The 21,598-nt window shown below is 46.7% G+C and overlaps 1 protein-coding gene and 1 non-coding gene across 3 annotated transcripts in view; both read right to left on the reverse strand.

Annotated features, from left to right (window-relative positions):
* Positions 1-1,387: 1,387 nt before the first annotated feature.
* WASF2 (WASP family member 2) overlaps positions 1,388-21,598 on the reverse strand; it is a 57,737-nt gene continuing 37,526 nt past the window's right edge. For both annotated transcript variants that reach the window (XM_048500248.1, XM_048500247.1), the window contains 7 exons: positions 20,361-20,495; positions 18,336-18,489; positions 16,398-16,515; positions 14,130-14,260; positions 10,125-10,280; positions 8,456-8,958; positions 1,388-5,892 (listed from right to left, as the gene is read on the reverse strand). In XM_048500248.1, coding sequence (XP_048356205.1) covers positions 5,735-5,892; positions 8,456-8,958; positions 10,125-10,280; positions 14,130-14,260; positions 16,398-16,515; positions 18,336-18,489; positions 20,361-20,495 — 1,355 coding nt within the window. In that variant the 3' untranslated portion in view covers positions 1,388-5,734. The remainder of the gene's footprint in view (positions 5,893-8,455; positions 8,959-10,124; positions 10,281-14,129; positions 14,261-16,397; positions 16,516-18,335; positions 18,490-20,360; positions 20,496-21,598) is intronic.
* Positions 11,031-11,186, reverse strand: LOC125435967. The gene has a single exon (XR_007244951.1). It is a non-coding gene; the product is annotated as a U1 spliceosomal RNA (small nuclear RNA).

A 21,598-nucleotide genomic window follows, 5' to 3' on the forward strand; every position in this document is an offset into this window, starting at 1 on the left:
TGCTGAAAAATATATGAATCCCAGAGTGCCAAGTTCTATCTTGAAACAACTGGTGCCCAAAGTTCCCCACAAGCCTGTCTTGGAGAAAGCAAACAATGGTAAAAACAATGCAATACGGGATGCATTTATGTTTCACCCATTAACTCCTGTAAGGGATGAGCAATTAATAGGATTATGTGCAGGACAAGCATCCTCCAGTTATTGCTGCTCGTAAGGAATAAATCGAGTCTTAGAATGGGCCCTAGCCTGTCAAGACTCCAATGATGATCTCATGTAAAAGGCAGCTTTTTAGAAACTGTTCCAGTACGAGGTGGTTGCTTTCCTCAATCTGCAGGTGTCTGAAACACACATTTTTTCTTTAAGAATTAGGCAGATGCATTAGAAGGCACTGCTAAGATCCACTGATCAAACTGCCAAGTTGAATTGAGCCTCTGTGATTGCCAGAGACAGAAAACAGGGTATAGCTATGACATCATGAACTTCTCTTGACGGTCTTCTGTTGGAGACAGGATGCTTAACAGAAGATAAAAAGAGAAGAGCCCTGCTGGATCAGACCAGTGGTCCATCTATTCTGCCGCCCTGTCCCACACGGTGGCCAACCAGTTACTCTGGAAGACAACAAGACATAGAGGCCAAGGTTTTCCCTGATACTGTGCCTCCTTGCACTGGTATTTAGAGGTTTCGGCCTCTGAATGTGAAGCTTCCTTTAGTCAACATGTCCCTTTTAACGCAATCTTCGTTTGCAGCCAATGGTTGCAAATTCCACCCTTTAGTTACTTAAGTAAAGACACATCTCCTTTTGTCTACCCTGAGTCCACTGCCCAGCAATTTCACTGGATCCCTTCAAGTTCTAGTATTTGGGGAGAGGAAGAAAAAGTTCTCTCTTCACAATCTCTGCCCCATGTGCAAGTTTATCAACCTCTATCATGACCCTCCCCTTAGTTGTGTCTTTTCGAAATAAAGAAGTCCCAACTCTTCAGCCTTTTAAGGTGCTCCAATCCCTTAATTGTCATTGCTCCCTTTTCTGTAGTTTTTCCAATTGTGTAACTGAGTCTCCTGGGTATGAGCCATCCACAATTCTTATGATCTTACAGACAGGAGATCTGTGGTGAGTTATTGCTCTGGAGGGCCACTCACTGAGCTGAGTCCCCCCCACGCTGCTGGCTCCTGGCTGTTTTAACATCCCAATCCACCCCCAACTGAAAACAAAGCATTTATTTGCAAGGATTTCCTCACACCAACAAGACATTTTAAAAACTGCAATTATGATTCGTTCCAATTCTCAGTCTTAGCAAAGAAATCAGCCAGGATGAAGATGATCCATTTGCTTTTACCCAACTGTACGCTACCCTCCCTAAAATCCCCAAGTAAAACACACAACTGTCACTTGGCTAGAAAGAATTTATGATTGCTTTGAAGTTTACACAGTAAAAAGGACCCTTAAAACACACGCACGCACATTACAAACAGTCCCTCAAGAAAAAGAGAGACAGAACGACTAACCAAAGAGATTACAAAAGCCACATTAAAAGTTTGGATTAAAAACAGCAACTACCAAGAAATGTTTAAAAAAAAACGCGAGCAGAGGCTGCCAAATTCTGAAGGAGGGCAACTTTAAAGATGGTCAAAGACATGAAGGCCCCTCCTCACTGACTAGAATTCGGCACCTGACAATCAGGCTGAGCAGAAACATACATGTTACTGGCCCTGGTGCTGAACAAGGGCAGGGTCATTCTAGTATTTATTGATTCAATGGAACTGTCTACTTTTAGGCTGTTTCCGCACGGGCTGAAATCAATTATTTCAGCCTGATAAAACACCATTTGGGGGGGACCCTCTCACAGACGCCACTGCCAAATTGATGCAGTGGTCCCCCCCCCCCCCCGAAATTGAATTTTTGAACCCCGGGGAGCGAGGTTTTTGGAAAACGCTGGCTTCCATTCGGTGCCGAGTGAATGGCCCTCCCGAACGGCTCTTACCTTCTGCTGCCTTCTGTCACTTTGTGGAAGCCAGGGGACATGCCTCCTGGCCTCCGACCCCAGAGCTGTCACTCTGGCCACAGGTGGGGCATGTGTCCCCTGGCCTCCACAACGCAATGGAAGGTGGCAGAAGGTAAGAGCCATTTGGGAGCAGTGCAGCCGGTATGAAGGCTGAGCCACCGGCTGCGCAGCCAGCGGGACCGTCCATGAGAACAGCCCCGGGGGGTGCATTGGCATAAACTATGCCAATGCACCCCTGCTCAGCTGGCCATGCAGAAATGGCCTTAGATCCAGTCTTAAGACCAATTCGTTCTGTCTTGAGTCTGTGACAGCCAGTTACCAGGCATACTGTATGTGCAGACAGACAGTACCAAGCACCTTGTCTTCAGCAAACATGTGAAAACATGCTCCTCAATCTGGGAGATCACAGCATTGGCCAGGAGCGTTTGTGAACTAGATTCTTGGTCCAACAGTATTTCCCACTGCAAAGCTTCAAGGAACTCCAGCTATGACTGTATCCCACACCAATTCCAAGGCTTATCTGATGGGTCTATTTTAATGATGTCACCCCAACCAGAATGTGAGCAGAGTTATTCCCTTCTAAGTCCACTGAAGTTATGGGCCCTCTGCTTAGGACTGCATTGGAAATCAGCCACTGGGGGGATTCAAAAGGGAGGCTCTGGTAGCATTTGATCTTCACCTTCTATGATACATTTTGCAATAATTACTCATAAATATATTCATGTCATATGAAATAAGGCACTTACGAAAATCACCTATACAGGAAGTAAAACATTGGTTAGTATTTTAATCAATTAAATGAATCATGTTAAGAGGTGCATTTTTTTTTTAAAAAAATCAGATTCCCAATCCCAGGCTCTTCTAAGTCCACTTGCAGAATCGGTGAAAAAAGGCATACGAAAGAAAATCAAAGACAGCACTGCATGAGTGTCTCTGAAGGCACAGCAACCTGTTAAAAGGACACAGCCTGTTTCCCCCAGGCACGGAATTCAAAAGCAGGCACATTTTAAAGCAGTCCCCGTTTCTACCAAAAGGCTGCCTGACACCTCTCTGTGGCCTTTGGGTCTCTGAAGGATTCCTGAACCTGGAATTGATCAGCTGGTGTGGAAAAGGGAAAGGGGGGGGGGAGATCCGGACTGCTGGGAAGCCAGGGTGGCGATGGAGAGAAAATACTCAAGATACATTTTAACAGTGGAAAGAGGTGCCCTGATTGGTTTTTTATTAATATTTAATCTGCAGAGAAGCTCATATTTTTTTCATTCTGGATCACTTAAGAACACCACACCACGTCCTGGCTTGGATCAGCTGGTTACCAACTCGGATTGAAACAGTTATTCTGCACACCACTGGGAGGGAGGGGCACAACATCACAGGCACACGAGCCACTCTCCTCCCAAGCACAAAAAGGAAGGTCAACTGAATGTGTGTGTGCTAGTCCGTGTGAAGCACCGTTTGTTCCCTTCGACAAGTACATACATACGAACACAATTCCCTAGCAGTTACGCGAGCACCAAGTTGCCAGTCGTATTGCGCAGGGCTTGACACCCCAGATTGGGAAGATCTACAGGAGCAGAACAGGTATTTAAGGCCACTGCATTTTATTATCGGAAAGCTGCTGAACTGTGCTTAGCGAATGGGACTGTTGTGTTCCAAATCACAGAAGACACAGGGCCTTCCTTCCTTCTAACAGATTTTTTTTAAACAGCAAAAGATGAAAAAAGAAAGAAAGAAAATGGTTTGGCTGGCGCCATTTAAAAAAAAAATCTCATGCAGCATTTTACGCACCTAACTCTTGAGAGCTTTTTACAGCTAAGCTCACCAGCAAGAACGAGTCGGTCCCTTTCTTCCCCGCCTAACAAGGAAAACAGATCTGCGGCTGCTCTGTGCCCCTAAGCGAAGCACCAGAATCTGAGTATGTTCTGAGAAGGAAAGGGGCTCCCCTGGTGAAGCTGACATGTGAGCTCTTTCCCACTACCTTCGCTGGGGTGTTGAGCTCAGACGGACAAAAGCAACCCCCTATTCTTCAGTCTCTTCGCCAAAACCAACAATACCTGGGCTATTAAGAATGTCTGGCATCTAAAGCTCTGGAGCCTTTGGGGAAAAAATGTAATAAGGAAATTTGTAAGCAGAAGACCCAAAGGACACCACCATACCCACGACGACTCCTCTACCAATTACAACTCGCTTTTGCCACAGGAAAGAAAGTTACAAGACATATCGTAGCTCAAAAAGAAAAAAAGTCATGTAGGGCAAAGAGTTTCAAACTGGCAAAGGGGATGTTAGGTACCCTTATTGACACACAGAATCAGGTTTCTTATTTATGAGGGGTCATCCAGGCCCACTCTAGTAGCCTGGGATCTGTATCCGAAGGCCTGCCCTTGGGTTATTTTGCATACCAGCTCTTGGACAGGAAAGCTCAAACGAGCCATTTCAAAAGGCACTCATTAAAGAGAGGAATTCGTATTTAATGCTGATGTTCTGGATTTGAAGTAAAACCTAATTTTACGTATTTAAAATCATCTACAGCTTTATCGTCACACACTCGAAGCAATTTTTCTCCCACCCACGCAATTCAAGCTGGGAGAGGGAATTTTTGTTTTTTGGTCTGGTAATGAACAAGGCAGAACTGATTCGGAAAGGGGTTAAAGCAAGCTCGTAAAAGCAGACTGGATATGTATTATCAATGACCAATTTGGTCCACAAAGCCTCCATGGGATGTCTGGAGAGGAAGAGCAGCATGGGCCGATGACTTTAATTTGCTACTTTGCCAGAGTACCACAGAGGTCTCTGCTTAGGGTTCCAAGACCATGTTACACCGCAAGGCCATGCCTGCTGCTTCTGGGTCCTCTCCGAACACTGGAAAACTACCTCCCAATTCAGCTCACATGGCGACAAATAACTAGACAATATGGAAATAAGGCCAAAAGGGTTAGTGGGGCATGGCGGGGGATCACACCAGACTTTTCGCTAGTGAAAGAACAAGGAGGGATCCCCTTTTGACCAATGGAAAGGCTTTGTTGCCTGGGATGAGGGGGGGGGGGACTTTGGTGAGGAAGAGAACTGGACAAGAACAACTGGAAAAGCTGGTAGGATCCTGTGGTCTTTGCATCATTCTTCCCATTTAGATAGTATTGGAGGTCCACACCAAATGATTGAAGAGGGTTTAGCTGCTTGACAATAAAAGGCAACCCTCCTCAAGCATCCATTTTAGCCCTTAAGAGACTGTTAATGGACAGAAAACAGAAAATCAAGCCTGTCTCCTTGCAGCATTTCCCAATTTGAGTGGCTACATAAGCCACTCACCCTCTGGCTGCCGAGCTTCTTTTCCAATACCGCGCATAGTGATGCAAAGGGGAATAAAAGAGCCATCGGCAAATATATTGCCTTTCAAAATGGCGGCCGCTTGAAAGGATGCTTCTCGGCTGCATTGGGGCCTGTAATTTTCAAGCTTGCCTGCAGCTACATTGACCCCTGCCCCCAAGAGAAATCATTCATCGGATTTTGTTCTAGAGCCCTGAGAATCTGAAGATTTGGAGTTAATTTCCGCTACCCTCTTTCATTGGAGAGGGCGCACAAGTCCTGTCTATGAAAGAAGGCTGGCGGTCGACTGGAAGCCCTTGGTATAGCAATCTTTGGTTACTGGAGGAGAGAAATAAGCAAGTAGAGTTTTGGCAATCTGGGCAAGGGTGGCTGCTTCCTCTTGCTTTCAAAGAGACCGGGTGGCGCAGGGGCAGCTAGTCGGACCACTCGTCTTCATCAAACTCTGAAGAATCGTCTTCTGAGTCGCTGTACTCCACCGCAATGCGGCGGGAAAGGATGGTCGCCACGTCGTTGCCCCCGATATCTCGCTTTTCTTGCTCACGCTGCTCTTCTACTTTGCGGAGCTGGAATCCTAGGGAGGGAAGCGGAGAGGGAGGAACAGGTTACTGCGATGGCCCTTATGAGAAATAGCAACATTTAATGTGGCCGCGAGGAGGGCCCAAGGGAAGAGCTGCTCCGTGTCTGGAAGTACATTGAGCCAGCTTGACAAAAGAGAACGAAGGCAGCTGTGATGGTAAGGTTGGGGGGGAAAAAACCACGAACAGAAACAGTTATGCAATGCTACCTTAATAAAGATCAGTTAAAAGTCATGCATGGGCAAGTTTCAGAGGAGTTTTCCCCAGGCTGGGTGACAAAATATAAAAAACAGGGGGATGGGGAGAACAGAAAAAGATGTATTGGATGCCATGGATCTGTCCCACTAGAGGAGGCACTGTCATCAAGAAGAGGGAGCCTTACACTGATTCAAGATGCTTAGAAGAGCATCTTCCATCAAGGGCAGCCCCTTCCACTTGAGGGTACCACTTCTCCTAGTGCAGGGGTAGGGAACCTGCGGCTCTCCAGATGTTCAGGAACTACAATTCCCATCAGCCCCTACCAGCATGGCCAATTGGCCATGCTGACAGAGGCTGATGGGAATTGTAGTTCCTGAACATCTGGAGAGCGCCAGGTTCCCTACCCCTGTCCTAGTGGAACAGATCCACAGGAACCAATCCACTGGGTTGGATCCACCATAAATGCAATTTCTACTGGTAAGAAGAGGAGTCTGGATTTATACCCCGCCTTTCTCTCCAATAAGGAGACTCACCAACTCCTTCCCTTTTCTCTCCCCACAACAGACACCTTGTGAGATAGGTGGAGCTGAGAGTTCTAAAGAACTATGATTAGCCCAAGGTCACCCAGCAGGCTTCACGTGAAGGAACAAAGAAACAAATATAGATCACCGAATAAGAGTCCACTGCTCTTGTAGGGGAGTGGGGAATCAAACCCGGTTCTCCAGATTAGAGTCCACCGCTTTTAACCACTACCCCACACTGGCTCTCTGATGTCCCCCTTGCCACTGCACAGCCTCCTCCTGGTGTCCTGCACAGCCCCATTCCCCTATCCCCCCAGATGTTTGTAGGAGGGAGCCAGTAAGAAAGTTCCATTGTACTGATGGAAAACGTAGTCTGGATCCAACCCACTGTGCTGCTGGTGCAGGCTTGTTCGGACTACGAGGGAGTCTTGAGGGAAACATCTTGCAGGCTGTGCAAAAGATCTCATTGGAAGTATCCAGGGATAAATCAGCTGTTCTCTCATTGAAAATACAAAAGCCAGCAATTGTTTGGCTTTACTGTTTGGGGATTTTCAATGAGCCCTAATAAAAGAAAGTATTACGCTACTGCTGCTGCGTGAGCTAGCTTGGCACACACAATTTAACAGAACCCAGAGGCCACGCTAAGCGTGGCACTTCAGAACCCAAAATAGAAACAGCCCCCCCCCCCCCAAAAAAAAAAACCCTGTTACAAAGTGTGGCTGGTTTACAGCGTTGAGGAAGGTGGTGTGGCTCTGCTTTTCATGCAGAAGGTCCCAGGTTCAATCCCTGGCATATCCAGTTAAAGGATCTGATGGGAACTGATTTGTCCTCCACTTTTTTCCTCAGTGGGGACCAAAGTGGCTGAGATGTCCTCCATTTTATCCTAACAACCACCCTCTGAAGTAGGTTAGGCTGAGAGTGGTGACTGGCTCAAGGTCAACCAGCAAGAGCCCATGGCAGATCAGGTCTCCTACATCCTAGCCCAGAGGTGTCCAACTCTGGCACTTCAGATGTTCATGGACTACAATTCCCATCAGCCTCTGCTGGCATGGTCAGTTGGGTCACAGGGTCACAGCCTGAGAACCTGGAAAGCAGCTTCCAGCCAGAGTAGACAACACAGGCCAAGGGCCAATAAAAGACAGCTTCATGTGTGTCTCCTGAAGTGCTGCATTTCCACAAGGAAATTTACACTCTTTCTCTCTCTCTCTCTCTCTCACACACACACACACACACACACATACACACACACACTCACTCTGTGTGTGTGTGTGTGTGAGAGAGAGAGAAAGAGAGAGAGAGAGAGAGAAAGAGAGAGAGAGAGAGAAGCTTTAGGTTTGATTCAAAAGAGGGTTCCCACCCTGAGGTGAAAAGAGGAAGGCAACTGGATTCAGTGAAGGTGTTCCCAACGCATGCCTGTCTAACCGGATGAAGCCTCAAGCACCTCCTGATCCTACCTCCCCACCACTGGACAAAGAAACACCTAGGTTCAGAAGGCAAGAAGAAGAGTTTGGAGGCAAGAAGGCAAGAAGAAGAGTCTCTGCAAGGAGACTCAAAGGGCCTTACAATCTCCTCACAAACACTTTGTGATGTGGGTGGGGCTGAGAGAGCTCCAAAGAACTGTGACTAGCCCAAGGTCACCCAGCTGGCATGTGCACAAGATAATCTAATTCACCAGATAATCTAATTCACCAGCTGGCATGTGCACAAGATAATCTAATTCACCAGATAAGCTCAAGTGGCAGAACGGGGAATCAAACCTGGTTCTCCATATTAGAGTGCACCTGCTCTTAACCACTACACCACGCAAGGCCAGGTATGAGCAGTAAGAGACAAGACTCACCTTGACGAATAGCAGAAAGCAAGTCACTTCTAGCCTCACTAACATCAGGCAGTGAGGACTTTGACTTGGAAGGCGTTGAGTCCAGCTGCGGAAGAGCTTCTGGGCCATCTGCACCACCAAAGGAAGAAGGAGGGGGCCCAGGAGGGGGTGGGGGTGGAGGAGGTGGGGGTGCGCCACCACCCTGTTGGGGTGACATGGCTGGGGGTGCAAGAGTAAACTCTGCTGCTGGCGGAGGTGGGGGTGGAGGGGCAGCAAAATCAGGGTGAGGAGGAAAAGAAGGAGGAGAGGGAGGTGGTGGGACCCCCACATTTGGGAAGCCAGCAAGAGGTGGTGGTGGAGGAACCCCCGTCATTGGCGGTGGTGGCGGAGGTGCAGGAGGTGGTGAAAATCCCGGCCGGCCTCCCTGTGGAGAACCAATGGGTGGAGCTGGTGGAGGGTGGCTTGGGCTGACGAGGCCTGATTTCTTCAGCCCTCCGGAACTACTTTGGTTGTGCACTGGATAGCTGTTGGAGTGGAGATGGAGGAAGGGAGGGAGGGAGGGAGGGAGGGGGAGAGAGGGAGAGAGATGGGGAGGGGGATGCCTGTTAGTTTTGTAAAGGACCACAGTTCTAGACATCCACCATCAGCAAAGGAAAGCTACTATTCCCCAACTTTTCCTGCCATTTTTCCTCCTATATTTGACTAAAGCAAAATGGTCTAATGTCCTGCCTTGCATCTTATGGCTGGCTTTTGGAAGGATTCTCTGGGATGCTTAAGGGATATGTTCCACACATAACTGGCTTAAAAGCCAGCAATGCCATATGGATGGTTTTAAAACCAGTTCCAGAAAATGGAGTTGTCTGGGAACCTCATGACTCCAGAACATTCCATGACAGCATTTTCCCATGGAGGGAGCCAGAGGAAAATAAAAATTACTCCAAAATCCATCGGGGGGGGGGGGGGGGGTTAGCTTTCATTTTAGCCAAGTTAATACTTCATTTTAGCCAAGTTATCTCAAGTTAATAATTCATTTCAGCCAAGTTACCTCAAGTTAATACAGAAGTCTAGAATACACAGGACCAGTCTTTTTCATAAAACAGTAGCCTATTCTCCATATTAACTTCAGTCATAAAATGCTTCATTTTAAGGTGAACCAAAGTTCAACCTGTTTCACAACACTTCAAAGTTCAATTTGTTTCATACACATCCCTGTAAAAAGTGTCATTTTCACATAGCGCACATTTCCCCCTCCTAGATGAAAGCTCTATTCCACCAAGTATGAAGGTGATGGTGTAAAGCCTTAAGAAGCTGAAAAAGTCTTGAGCCTGACAGAGAAACAACGGCACTGACTGCAACAGCAACACACCTCTTCCTTTGGCCAATCTGGTGGATCTTGCCAGCTCCTGAAACATGGAGGAAGCTCTGTGTGTTGTTGTTTTTTTGCTTTGCAACGAAGCCAGCTGTTTAACTGTCCTCTGCCACATCTGTTCTCTCTGCCCATGATCTGTGCGCTTCTCAAATGAAAGGGGAGTTTTATCTGGCAAGCAAGTGTGGGGTGACACCCTTATGCCTCGTGTCCTAGTATCAAAGTAGCTTACTGGAGATACTCACTGTAGTCTCAATTCAGCACATGGCTTGGAGGACTCCAGGCCCAAGCCAACTAACCATCCTTTCACTTCTTGTCACTTACCTAAATTCAATTGGTGGTGGAGGAAGACTGTCCTCCATGAACGAAGGAGGAGATGACGGAACTGAATCCAGCTGTGGTGGAGGCAGGTAGTAGCCTGCATCTACGCTTTCGTCAGAGCCAATGCTGCCATTCTGGTACACCATATTAGAGTGGTACCTAAAAATAAACAAACAAAAACCAGCCCTGAGCTACAGAGACCGACATCGAATAAGAGCCTCCTCTTCCAAGTTTCTATGGCACCCTTCAGTGAGAAAATAACCTCAAGCACTTTAAGGTCAGGAAAACAGACAGGGATGTGCAGGAACATCTCACCTCACGATTTTAGGTTGCAACTCTTCTGACAGACATCACCTGATGCTCTAGAAACACACAGCACTGAGCATCAGAAACTGTTGCGTGTATTCTGTTCCCCAGAGATACAAAGAATAGTTCAAACTCCTAGGTTGTATGTAAAAACCTTACTAAACATTCTTGTCTAGACTCTTCTGAAATAAGTCAGATTTGGTTTGTTCCTCATTTCTGCTTCTGATGATACAGGGATGTGTATGTGTGCAGGTGTCTGGGCTGAAATTTAAAGGATTGGGCAGTGGGGAGGGGAACCTCTCAGGTAGGACTAGGTGTCCCTTCCGGTGAACAGAAGTTCCACAATGGAAGTTTCATAAGGCAGAGCCCTTTTGGGATTGTAACAATTCTGAATGTGGGTGGGTGACTGCATGTCTGAACGCTCCTCCAGGGCAAGAATTCCCTAGGTGTGGAATCTGTGACCAGCCCAAGGTCACCCAGCAGGAATGCAGGAGTGTGGAAACACATCTGGTTCACCACATAAGAGTCTGCCACTCATGTGGAGCGGGGAATAAAACTCAGTTCACCAGATTACAGTTCACAATTCCCAACCACTACTCCACGCTGGCTCTCAATTTTCTCCTACTACCACAAATTATGCAGTCAAGTTTCCTACATTTAGGGAAATCACAGGGGTCAACACACCTGGAGTGCAATGGATAAGCCTCACCCTTCGTGACCACCTTTGTGACCATGGTCTCTCCACTGCCAGGTAAGGACAGAATGTGACTCGCTCCATGATTCTTTTCTGGCCAATGGCCACTTGGCCTCTCTCTGCTGGGACACATCAATAACTAGCTACCACTGAAGGACAGGAAAGGACAGTGGAAAGGTTGGGCTTCAATTTCTGGGGGTTAGATGTCTTCAGATATGGGTTTTTATTTTGTTTTTCAGAAAAAGAAAGCCAGGATACAAGTATGATATATATATTTCTCTGAGAGCAAAAGGCACAGCAAGGCAGGGGCGTTCAAAGAATAAATAGCAGCACTCTTCTTTGCAAGCACTCAGTCCAGCACTCAGAACAGAGAGCTGCGAGGACAAAGAAGAGATGAGAGCTCGCAAACAAGAGGCAAAAGCCACGCAGAAGTGGGGCCGAAGGCTCCTGAACTTCCACTGAACTCCCAAGTTCACCAGGACCAGGCTAAACTCCTGCAGACCTTCTGAGACGGACGTTATTCTCTGATCTGGCAGAGTGCAACTGGGACCCAAGCAGGGAGAATTAATGTCCTCTGGATTTTTTCTAAATACACTTTTTATGAGTATTTAGATGTATTCATTTCCATGGTCTGTCCTGGATGAGAAAGTATGGACAGCCAGCTCAATTAGGTTTGCACAACACAGCAGATGCCTGAGCTGGGAATGCTCCAAGAGACGGCCTCAATTAGTGAAACAATTTTTTAAAAAATATATAGGCCGGGCCCCACACTCAAGAGGACTGCTAATTCCCTAGAGCTCCAATTGTCCCTGTTTGTTTAGCTGGAAGTGAATCCAAAATAGAGGTGGGCTTAGTTAGAAATGATGAAACAGTACATCTTGGATGACAGATTTAAGCAGTAATCTCCCCCCCCCCCCCCCCCCACAAAGGTGATTTCTGCTGCCCTCAGTGCGGGGTTCCTGGTGCCCTGAACTTTAGGAAAGTGGCAAATATATAAGTGGAGGACAAATTACCTTGCAGAGGGAGAAAGGCAGTCATGTGATTCTAACCCTTGCTCACGCAAATTACACACTCATTAGAGAAGCGTTTTCCAAACCCAGTCAACACAATGTCTGGACCTGTCACCATTTCAACTCAGACTAATGCTTATTTAGAGTTTGCAAGTGAGGCTCAACACCAACAAGCCCTCGCTGTGAATAATAGGCATCATAAAAAAAAATTATATGCAGAATTATACGAGTTTTATTTATTTGCCAAAACAACTAAAAAGCCTTTAAAGGTACCTAATTGACATTTCGATGCTAGAGCAAAGAGGTGTGGAAAATAAATGCTAGTGGGCAGACTGTAACGGCAGCTTCTGAAAAACAGTTTGGCAGCTCTCTAACATTTTCAGAGGAATGGAGCCCAGGAAAACACTGGCTGGAGAGTGTTGGGTCAGGCCAAGCCGTGGGTACAGCAGTGGTCAACCTCGTCTATAGCGCCCCCCCCCCCCCCGGTTTCTCTTGCTGCAAGACAAGGAGGTGTTCAACAATTCAAGTTGAAAGTGATTTCAGAGGAGAGACTCTCAAGAAAATTCTGCTGTTGCAGAGAACTGGATGCACACAGCTCCTTGCAACTCAGATGTTCATGACAGGCAAAAACTACAATCCGTGATGCTGTTGTGGCAGTTCACTTTTAGCTCCAAAGCCAACACCAAAGGTCAAATCCCTGAACAAAAAGGCATAGTTCAGGAGGAAAGATGGGCATTTTCAGAAAATATTCTCCTGCCATTATCAATCTTTTCAATGAGATACCCCTGGAAGGTCTCTAATAAAGCCCCAGGTTCTCCAAAAAAGGTAGTTTTCAAGCATCCTAGGCTTTTAAAAAAGGGAAAACAGATAGCTTTGGGGGCTATTTTTGGGCATTGGGTTTGTTTGCCACCTCCCTCCCGCTGGCACGTTCATCACAAGAAAAGGGACATTGTAAAAAGGCAGCTAGACCACAAAGGCGAGGAAACACTGCAGAGAAGAGAGCCGGAATGGTTTCACTTGCTTAAACTGCCAAACAAGGCCAGAAGTGCTTTGAAAGACACCCTTCCCCCAAATGTCTCAAAGACTTCTGAAACAATGCCTGGGCCTCCTGCAGCCACGTGCCAGGGCAGAATCCCGGATGACTGAGCCCCACTGTTGGAGAACTGCTTTGCAGCACCTGAGCACCTGAATTTGACACTGGAGGGGTTTTCTGTCCTTCTGTGTACACTGCAAACTGCCTGCTTTCCAGTATGTGATGCCAATTATACTCCTGGCCTTGATCATGTTCTTTAATTCCAGAATTTTTGCAGAACGGGTGGTAAATAGGAGGGTTTTGCAGGTATGCAATTCTCCAGAACACCACAAAATCAATAGTGAGGACAACCTAGTGACCTGTTATCACTTCCTACACATTTGAGATAAGTGGATCAGAAAACTCAAATAAACTGGCCAGGTTCTAAAGAGATACCTAAGGTACACCTATGGACTGGGGCATGCTCAGAGTGAGTTTACAAATTCCCTCATTAGACCATCCTCCCTGCCCTATCCAGCTATCTTTATAAAATCCTTCCTTTAAAAGCAAGATAGAACAGCAGTCTCTAGTGTGCATACTGAACAATAGGAGCCTCAAATGTCTCCCGGGGATCCAGCACTAGCTGCATGGTTCTTTGGATTCCAGCTTCCATATGTTCTGTGGTGTTCACCCCAGGAATACATCAGATCTTGAGCTCTACAGAGCAGTTCCCTTCTCTAGGCCAGGAATCAGAGCCTTTGTGTAGCCTGCCCTAAGCCCCAGGGGCAATGGAGGATACAAGGGTGCTTATTACCTACCTTGCAAAAATGTTTTGTCCATTGCCACATGCGTGCCAAGGTGAATCTATGAAACACTGATAGGCTGGTACTGCACAGTGTAGGGAGAGATAGTGCCAGGTCTCACAGATCGCATTCACACAAACCACGTTCTGCTTCTATTAGATCAGTTGCTATGTTTTCTCTTACCCAGGTGGTCCAAATTTTTCCCTTGACTCTACAAACTCTTGTCCCATTTTCATTTTCTCCCACTCCTCCTTCCGGGTTTTGATTTTCCGTGGATTCACATTTCCTCGGTTCGGATTGTCCTTCTTTTCTTTCTAGAGAAATTTTTAAAAAACCTTGTTAAAATGGACTGAGACAGAGGTGTTCTGGTAAGTTGCTCCTGCTTCATTGCATTGACAGGAGTCAAGTCCGTTCCCTCAGCACTCGCAGACAGACCACAAGGTGCTTTCCAAAGGCCCATTCTCTCTTGCTTGAGCATATCTGATTAACAAACAAAGAGATGCAAGCCTCTTCACTGTTCCAGACTGCGAAGCTAGGAGATTCTCTGTATACAATTCAAAAACTGTCTCTGATTTTCTGGAGAATTCTGGTATTGGCTTCTGAATGGAGGCTTCAAGTGGCAGTCAGCTAGGAGCCTAGTCCTCCCTTTACACAAGGGGGGCAGAACAGAGGAACATCTGTACTTTGTACATTGCTCCATCACTGTGATTATTAGAGCAATCCACAGGATTGTTCTATAGAGACACACAATCACCATATCCTGCTTCATCCTCTGGACTCCCAAGAGGATGGAACAGAGAATGAGGCACTCATAAAACAGACTTCTGACTCCACCTGCCCACTGGGTTTACTTACAGCAAAAGTGGATCACACTGGAAATTTTCGTGGCATTTTCTAAACAGCACCCACTCTCTGCTATACACAGCAGAGGACAGAAGATATTTTAGAGGTAATTATTCATGTCATGCACTACCAAGCCTGTGGGGTTTCATCAGTGCCACATGCCAACTTAAGAGTGCACCTGCCTGTCCTAGAACATGCCCTTCACTCTGTCTTGGCTCTGAAGTGCAGGGCAAGCGCAGTAATAACAGACAAGCCGATCTCTCAGAGAAGCTAGTGCACCATTTATATCCCTGAATAAGACTGGTAATTCCCAGGGGTGCTTTATATCCTACTTCATTCCGCAGTGGGAACTGAATGCGACTTACAACATTCTTCTCTCCTCCATTTTATCCTCACAACAACCTAAGCGGATAGGCGAAGAGTCTATGACTGTCCATCAAGATCATCCAGCAAGGCTCCATGAGATTGTAGCCTGGGTCCTACCAGCTCCTATTCCAACATTCGAATCATTACACCACGCTAATACTTTGAACACCTTTTGAAGGCCATTGATCTGAATGATAATAACAGGTACCACAGCACTGAGCTGGGATCTGTGGACTTGTGGAGTAAAGGCCACTTTACACACAGTATTCCCTGTATTAAGAGTACATTCAGACAGATAGAAAATGGCCAAAACTGTAATGGCACATATATGCACAAGTGTCTATTTCCATCCATTGTATATGCAGCAGAATATCTCAGTTGGAGTATGTAATGGGAGAAAAAGGGTGTGGGAAGAGCTACTACAATCCTTTCAAATCTTACTAGGCTAGAAGAAGGAGGAGGAGGAGGAGGAGGAGGAGTTTGGATTTATATCCCCCCTTTCTCTCCTGCAGGAGATTCAAAGGGGCTTACAATCTCCTTGCCCTTCCCCCCTCACAACAAACACCCTGTGAGGTAGGTGGGGCTGAGAGAGCTCCGTAGAGCTGTGACTAGCCCAAGGTCACCCAGCTGGCGTGTGTGGGAGTGTACAGGCTACTCTGAATTCCCCAGATAAGCCTCCAAAGCTCAGGCGGCAGAGCTGGGAATCAAACCCGGTTCCTCCAGATAAGATACACGAGCTCTTAACCTCCTACGCCACTGCTGCTCCCCTACAGGTACAGATTCAAATGTAAGGGAAACAACTTATGTAGTACCATAGGTGATCAGTTGACATCCATAAATAGATGAGCTAGGCTAGACTCACATCACTGCAAGGATCTAACCAAAATTTTGGCCTTAATCTACTTTATCGTTTCCATAATGCGAGTAATCCCTCTGTTCTATACACGCTCGACCAAAGTATTACATCCAGGTGTGTTAGTATATAACTCAGATTTTTCTTCAAAGTAAATGGTTTGCAGCCCAATCCTATGACATCTTACTCAGAAACAAGTACCACTGTGTTCAATCAGATTTTCTGTACTTAACTGAAAATCATGAGAAGCCAAAGTTAGTTCTCTGAAAAGTTTCCCTGTTCCCTCCTTTAAAAAAAGATGCAGACAATAATAGTCCTGTATTTTCCCCTCCCTGACCTGTTCAAGCTTTTTAAAAAATCCACTAAGCAACAGGTGCCCTTCCTCTCACCCGATGCTTCCGTTTTTCTTTCATGATATCCTTGGTGTCTTGTAGCATTTTCTCCTTCCAGAGATCAAAGAAGTAGGATGGATCTGTGTAGAATTTAAGCGCTTCTTTGCCATCATCCCTAGGAGAGAATCACAGACACACAGTAATGACAGTTTATCCAAAGCCTCAATAAAACAAATTAAATATCACACACACACACACCAAAAAAAACCCCCACCAAACCCTGCAGAGGCTAAGAAATAATTGACATTTTCCATCTCAACCTAAACAAGGGTATCTGCTCTACCTTCGGGATTCAGAAGCCAATATTACATGCTCCTCCTCTGCAGGGTAGCAGCATCCCTTGGAAGACCACTCCTTTCCACCTACCTGGAATTAATGTTTATGTATTCAAGGGATATTTATGAATGTGGCCCTAGGAAACATTTGTATTCCTGTCTATGCCTCTCCCACTAGCTTGCCTCTATCCTGAAGAATGACGTGACACAGTTAGATGTTCAGAAAGAAGCGGCTAGTTGCACCACCATGTTTTACCTTGGGCTGAGTCAGTCTCCTGAGACCCAACCTAATGGGACCAACACTTTACAGAAAAGTATTCTGCACCTACTTCAGGCAACTCTACTTGCAAATATATGGGCTGTAAATTGTACCAAACAAGGAAACGGAAGAATATCACACGGAAGAGTACATGAAAACACACTATGTTTCATAATTGTTACTGTGGAAGATTTGACAGTGACTCTGACTGTTGAAAGAACTGCTTCACAAAACATATAAAACAAAGTAATTAGATGGAGATTTTCCAGCCACCAAAAAATCTGCACTATTTCCACAGGGAAGTTACAAATTATCCTGATAACAGTAGGTAGCCTGGAGACCCACAGGCCAATCAGGGCTCCTTCCCTGGGCTCCTAAGGGAGAGAGAGATGGCCAGACAGATAAGCAACAGCACACCTCTTTCATTTCCGGGGTGGAGGAGGAGTGTTGGGCTGTGCCCCTGCAATTCAGGGTTGCAAGGGGTGGTGGGGCTGAGAGAGTTGCATGCTGCTATTTTACCTCCTGCCTGGAAATCACAGGGTACCTGGGAGACGTGTTTCATAAAGAAAGGGAGTGCCTGCCGGGCTGAAAGAATCACATGCTGCTTTTCACCAAGCTCCAGAGCTTTCTTATGTTAAAAATAACAGATACATCCCAGAGAGACAAATGCTCCTCTCTTCACTGTACAAGAAGCCTTTGGAGACCTCAACAGGGACCTCTCATTTCTTCTGGGAGGAGGTTATCACCTACGCAGCTTGGTCAGGGGAGTTCAGCTCCTAGTGGATGGCCAGTCCACCCTACAGAAATAGAGATCCAGGTCTATCCAAGCTGACGTTCCATTACTAGCAGTTACTGGCCTTGTGCTTCTGGAAGCTTATGTGAAGACTGCTGCTGCTTACCTGTTCTCAGCATCTGATACTCAAGAGCACACTACCGGTACCTCTAGACACAGAGGTTCTTTTGCATAGCACAGGTAATAGCAAGAGATAGGTTATCCCAACACCCCACTACTATTTTAAAAGCCAATTTATATTCTGTGTTAAAAAGTACTTCCTTTTGTCTACCATGAACAGTCAAATCCATCGAGTCACACAAAGTTCAGATATTACTGGAGAAAAAGTGTATCCCAGTCTCCTTTCCCCTTCAAGAGTCCAGAACTTTGCAGGTCTGTATTGTGCTGTCTCCCCTGCCTTCCCCCATCATATTGTCCTCAAATAAAAAACCCCAAATACATAGCCTATGTAAGGAGGATGTGCCAATCCCTTGATCAGCCAGGAGGCTCTCTTAAGGACTAGCCGTGCTACTTCATTGCCTCTGGGGAAGACGGCCGTTTCAATGCAAGTTCGTGACCTTATCAATCATCTGGGCAGCCTTCCCCGTACAATTCTGAATGCACATTACCTGTAAGGGGAGAGAATGTTAAGAGGTGGTGGCGTATTGCAAACACTGTATGTTTCAAGGACAGGCACTGGGAGAGAGTCTCTGTCAAAGAGCTTTTGGTCCTGAGTTGTGGAGCTTTTGAAGGCTTTCCTTGTGTTAATACCTTGCAGGGACACTAAGAAGAAAAGAGAGAGAGAGAAAAAGAAAACTGAGGCTTTACCTCAAACATAAACTAGGTTACTGTTTGTTCAGCGACTGTTTTTAATGCATTCCGATAATAGTACAGATTCTTTAGTTGCCTCTTGAAAGGAGCCTTTTAAGAAACCCCTTTTCACACTCATCTGACGCTGTTAGGCTTAACTGCTCAACCTGTGTGCCAATGAACCAGACTGCCCTGGAATAATTTCTTGTTTTAAGTAGAAGAGACTTTAACAAATGGGGATACAGACAGCAGGCTCTCACCCCACCCTGGTCAAAGGCGATATCCATCAGCAGTCAGAAAGCTTCAGGCAGGACCGGCACACACTGTCGACTGACTGATCAAATGGTGTTAAATCATAACCATGCGTTTGAAAATGCTTACTTGTAACAGGAACTGAAAATCATGGTTGGCATGAAATCTGTATGCAGACATGAATGCAGACATCACAAACAGCTGAAAACGTGTTCAAAATGAGCTCCAGCCTGGGTTATTCTCGGACTTGCACACTTGCTCACCCAAAACAAAGATAGGCCAACTGAAGAATTGCTGGCTGTGGAAATGGAACCTGGGTGCCAAAGCATTTCTTTCTCACAAACTAGAGTCAAATACACAGGGGAAAATGCTACCCTGGGACTGAATCAGCCTGGAGCTCATCACAGATGACTCAGGAATTCTGACTTCTGAATATGGTTAAAATTGTCCGACATCTGCAAGTTTCTAGAGCTCGGTCAGGTCCACCCGGTTTTCAGAGTCCCATTTAAGACCCTCACAAAAAATGTTATTGTCCTGCTGAGTCTTGGATATTTGAGATCTGATAACAGCTTGTGTGTGTGCTTACTTCTTAACACTCCCTGAACCCAGTGTTCCAATTTCTTTTAAAAATGTCTGCAGTTATCTTTCACAGTCAGTAGGAGAATCTAGACTGTCCATCTCAGTGGTGAACCTAACCAAAATGGTGCCTGCGGCAAGAGAGGCCGGGCGTGCCCCAGCACGGAGGGAGCACCAAACGTCTCCCCAAGGCCTCCGGGGAGCCTCTGAGCCCTCTGGGGATGGGAGGGGCCCGGTGGGGATGCCAGGAGGCCAATGGCATCACCTTTGCCCGCTGTGCTGGGAGCGCGCTTGCTGCCCCCGCCAGGCTCCCCGTGCGCCTTTACCTGGCCCAGAGGTGCTGTTCAGCCGCACATCGCCCCAGTAGCCAGACCCACATGCACTGATGCGTGACTGAGCAGTGCCACCACACTGGGCCAGGTAAGGGTGTGTGGGAAGCCCGGCAAGGGCAGCAAGCACACTCCCAGCACAGGGGGCCAAGGCGCCACCACCACCGGCCTTCAGGTACCCTCAGGGCTGAGGCTGGCTGGGCCTTCAGGGCTGCAGCTGCAGTGCAGTGGAGGGGTGGGTGAGGGCGATTTTGTGGGAGCCCCCACATGGCACCTGGGGACATGTGATGCCATATGTTCCTGTAGGCGGTACTCCCCTGGTCCATCTTTATCAGGAGAGGAGAGATCAAATCATCTCTGGAAAGGGTATGAGGCACCTACTCCCAATCAAGGATACACACATGCACACCCTTGACCCTCCCAGATGGAGAACAGGAGGAGGGATCCATTCCCACCATGGCCATCAAATGAGTTCACTGTGCAAGTAAGGGGAGATTACTTATACAAGGGCATCCCTGACTATATAGAATAGCTGACAACCATTTTGAGTGCAGACAGAGGTCAGATGGCCAGCTGACAGGTGCCCAACCCTTGCTGCAAGTTCACTCCAAGGCTATGAACATTTCTCAGCCCCTTCCCCGGCTCTTTGGGGTACTTGGCCTACAAGGATATTATCTGCTTCCTTACCTTCCTCCTCCTTGGGATCCAGCTGAGTGACTTTGACTTGCAGGCGGTCTACTCTCTCAACTAGGGAGCTTACACGAAAGGCAAAGGTGTTGGCCTGTGTGAAAAGCTCGCCAAATATGTCCTCAGCAAATTTACCTGCAATGGGGAGAGAAGAGAGCAGAAGGTGACCAATCCCCAAATGCTGTGAGTCGTCCAGCCCCTCAGCCTCTTGCTGCCCCTCCAAACCTGCCCTTTTTGCCTTTGTCTGTTGCACCTGCAACATACCCCGAGTGCTGACTGACACAGGGGAGCCGAACAAATTCTGTACAGAAGTGCCCATGTGTAAAATGTTTGTAATTATATGTGTAACTATTTGTTTACTTTGTTAGCAACCCAGTTTTTCTCTCCAGTGGGGACTCAAAGCACCTTCTGTTGTCCTCCTCTCCTCCATTTTATCCTCCTGACTGGCCCAAGGTCACCCAGGTAGCTTCCATGGCAAAATGGGAATTTCAATCTGAGTCTCCCAGAACCGATTTATTTAAAACAATGTTATGCTGCCTTTATCAGGGCCCTCAAGGTGGTCACCGTTAAAAAAATTGAACATTTCAAGAATTAAAAACACTTAAAATTATACAATAATTAAATACACAACAAAAACAACACTAGAACCCGGAAGGAGGAGGAGTGACTATTATTTGGCTTACATGCAAATGAAACAATGAACTCTTCACCTACCGGCAGAAGAAGAAGAAGAGTTGGATGTATATCCCCCCTTTCTCTCTTGTAGGAGACTCAAAAGGACTTACAATTTCCTTTCCCTTCCCACCTCACAACAAACACCCTGTGAGGTAGGTGGGGCTGAGAGAGTTCAGAAGAACTGTGACTAGCCCAAGGTCACCCAGCTGGCGTGTGTGGGAGTGCACAGGCTAATCTGAATTCCCTGGAGAAGTCACTGATAGCGGGAGACTGATGAATCTCCCTTGGGCTGTTTCTTAATTTGCCACTCATCTAGCCTCTGATTATAGGAGCAACTAACGTAGGGTCTGCAAAGATGAGCAGAGAGTCCAGGTAGGCTCACAGGGGAGAAGGCACTCCTTAACGTTGGTCCCAGGCCATATAGGGCTTTAAAGGTCAATACCAGCACCTTGAATTGAGCCCAGAAGCAAACCGGAAGCTAGTGCAGATGGAACAAGACTCAAGGGATTTGGTCCCTCCAGTCAACAATCTGATCCAGTCTGACACTAACTGCTACATCACAC

Source organism: Sphaerodactylus townsendi, linkage group LG06, assembly GCF_021028975.2.
Source record: "Sphaerodactylus townsendi isolate TG3544 linkage group LG06, MPM_Stown_v2.3, whole genome shotgun sequence".
Lineage (NCBI taxonomy): Eukaryota > Metazoa > Chordata > Lepidosauria > Squamata > Sphaerodactylidae > Sphaerodactylus > Sphaerodactylus townsendi.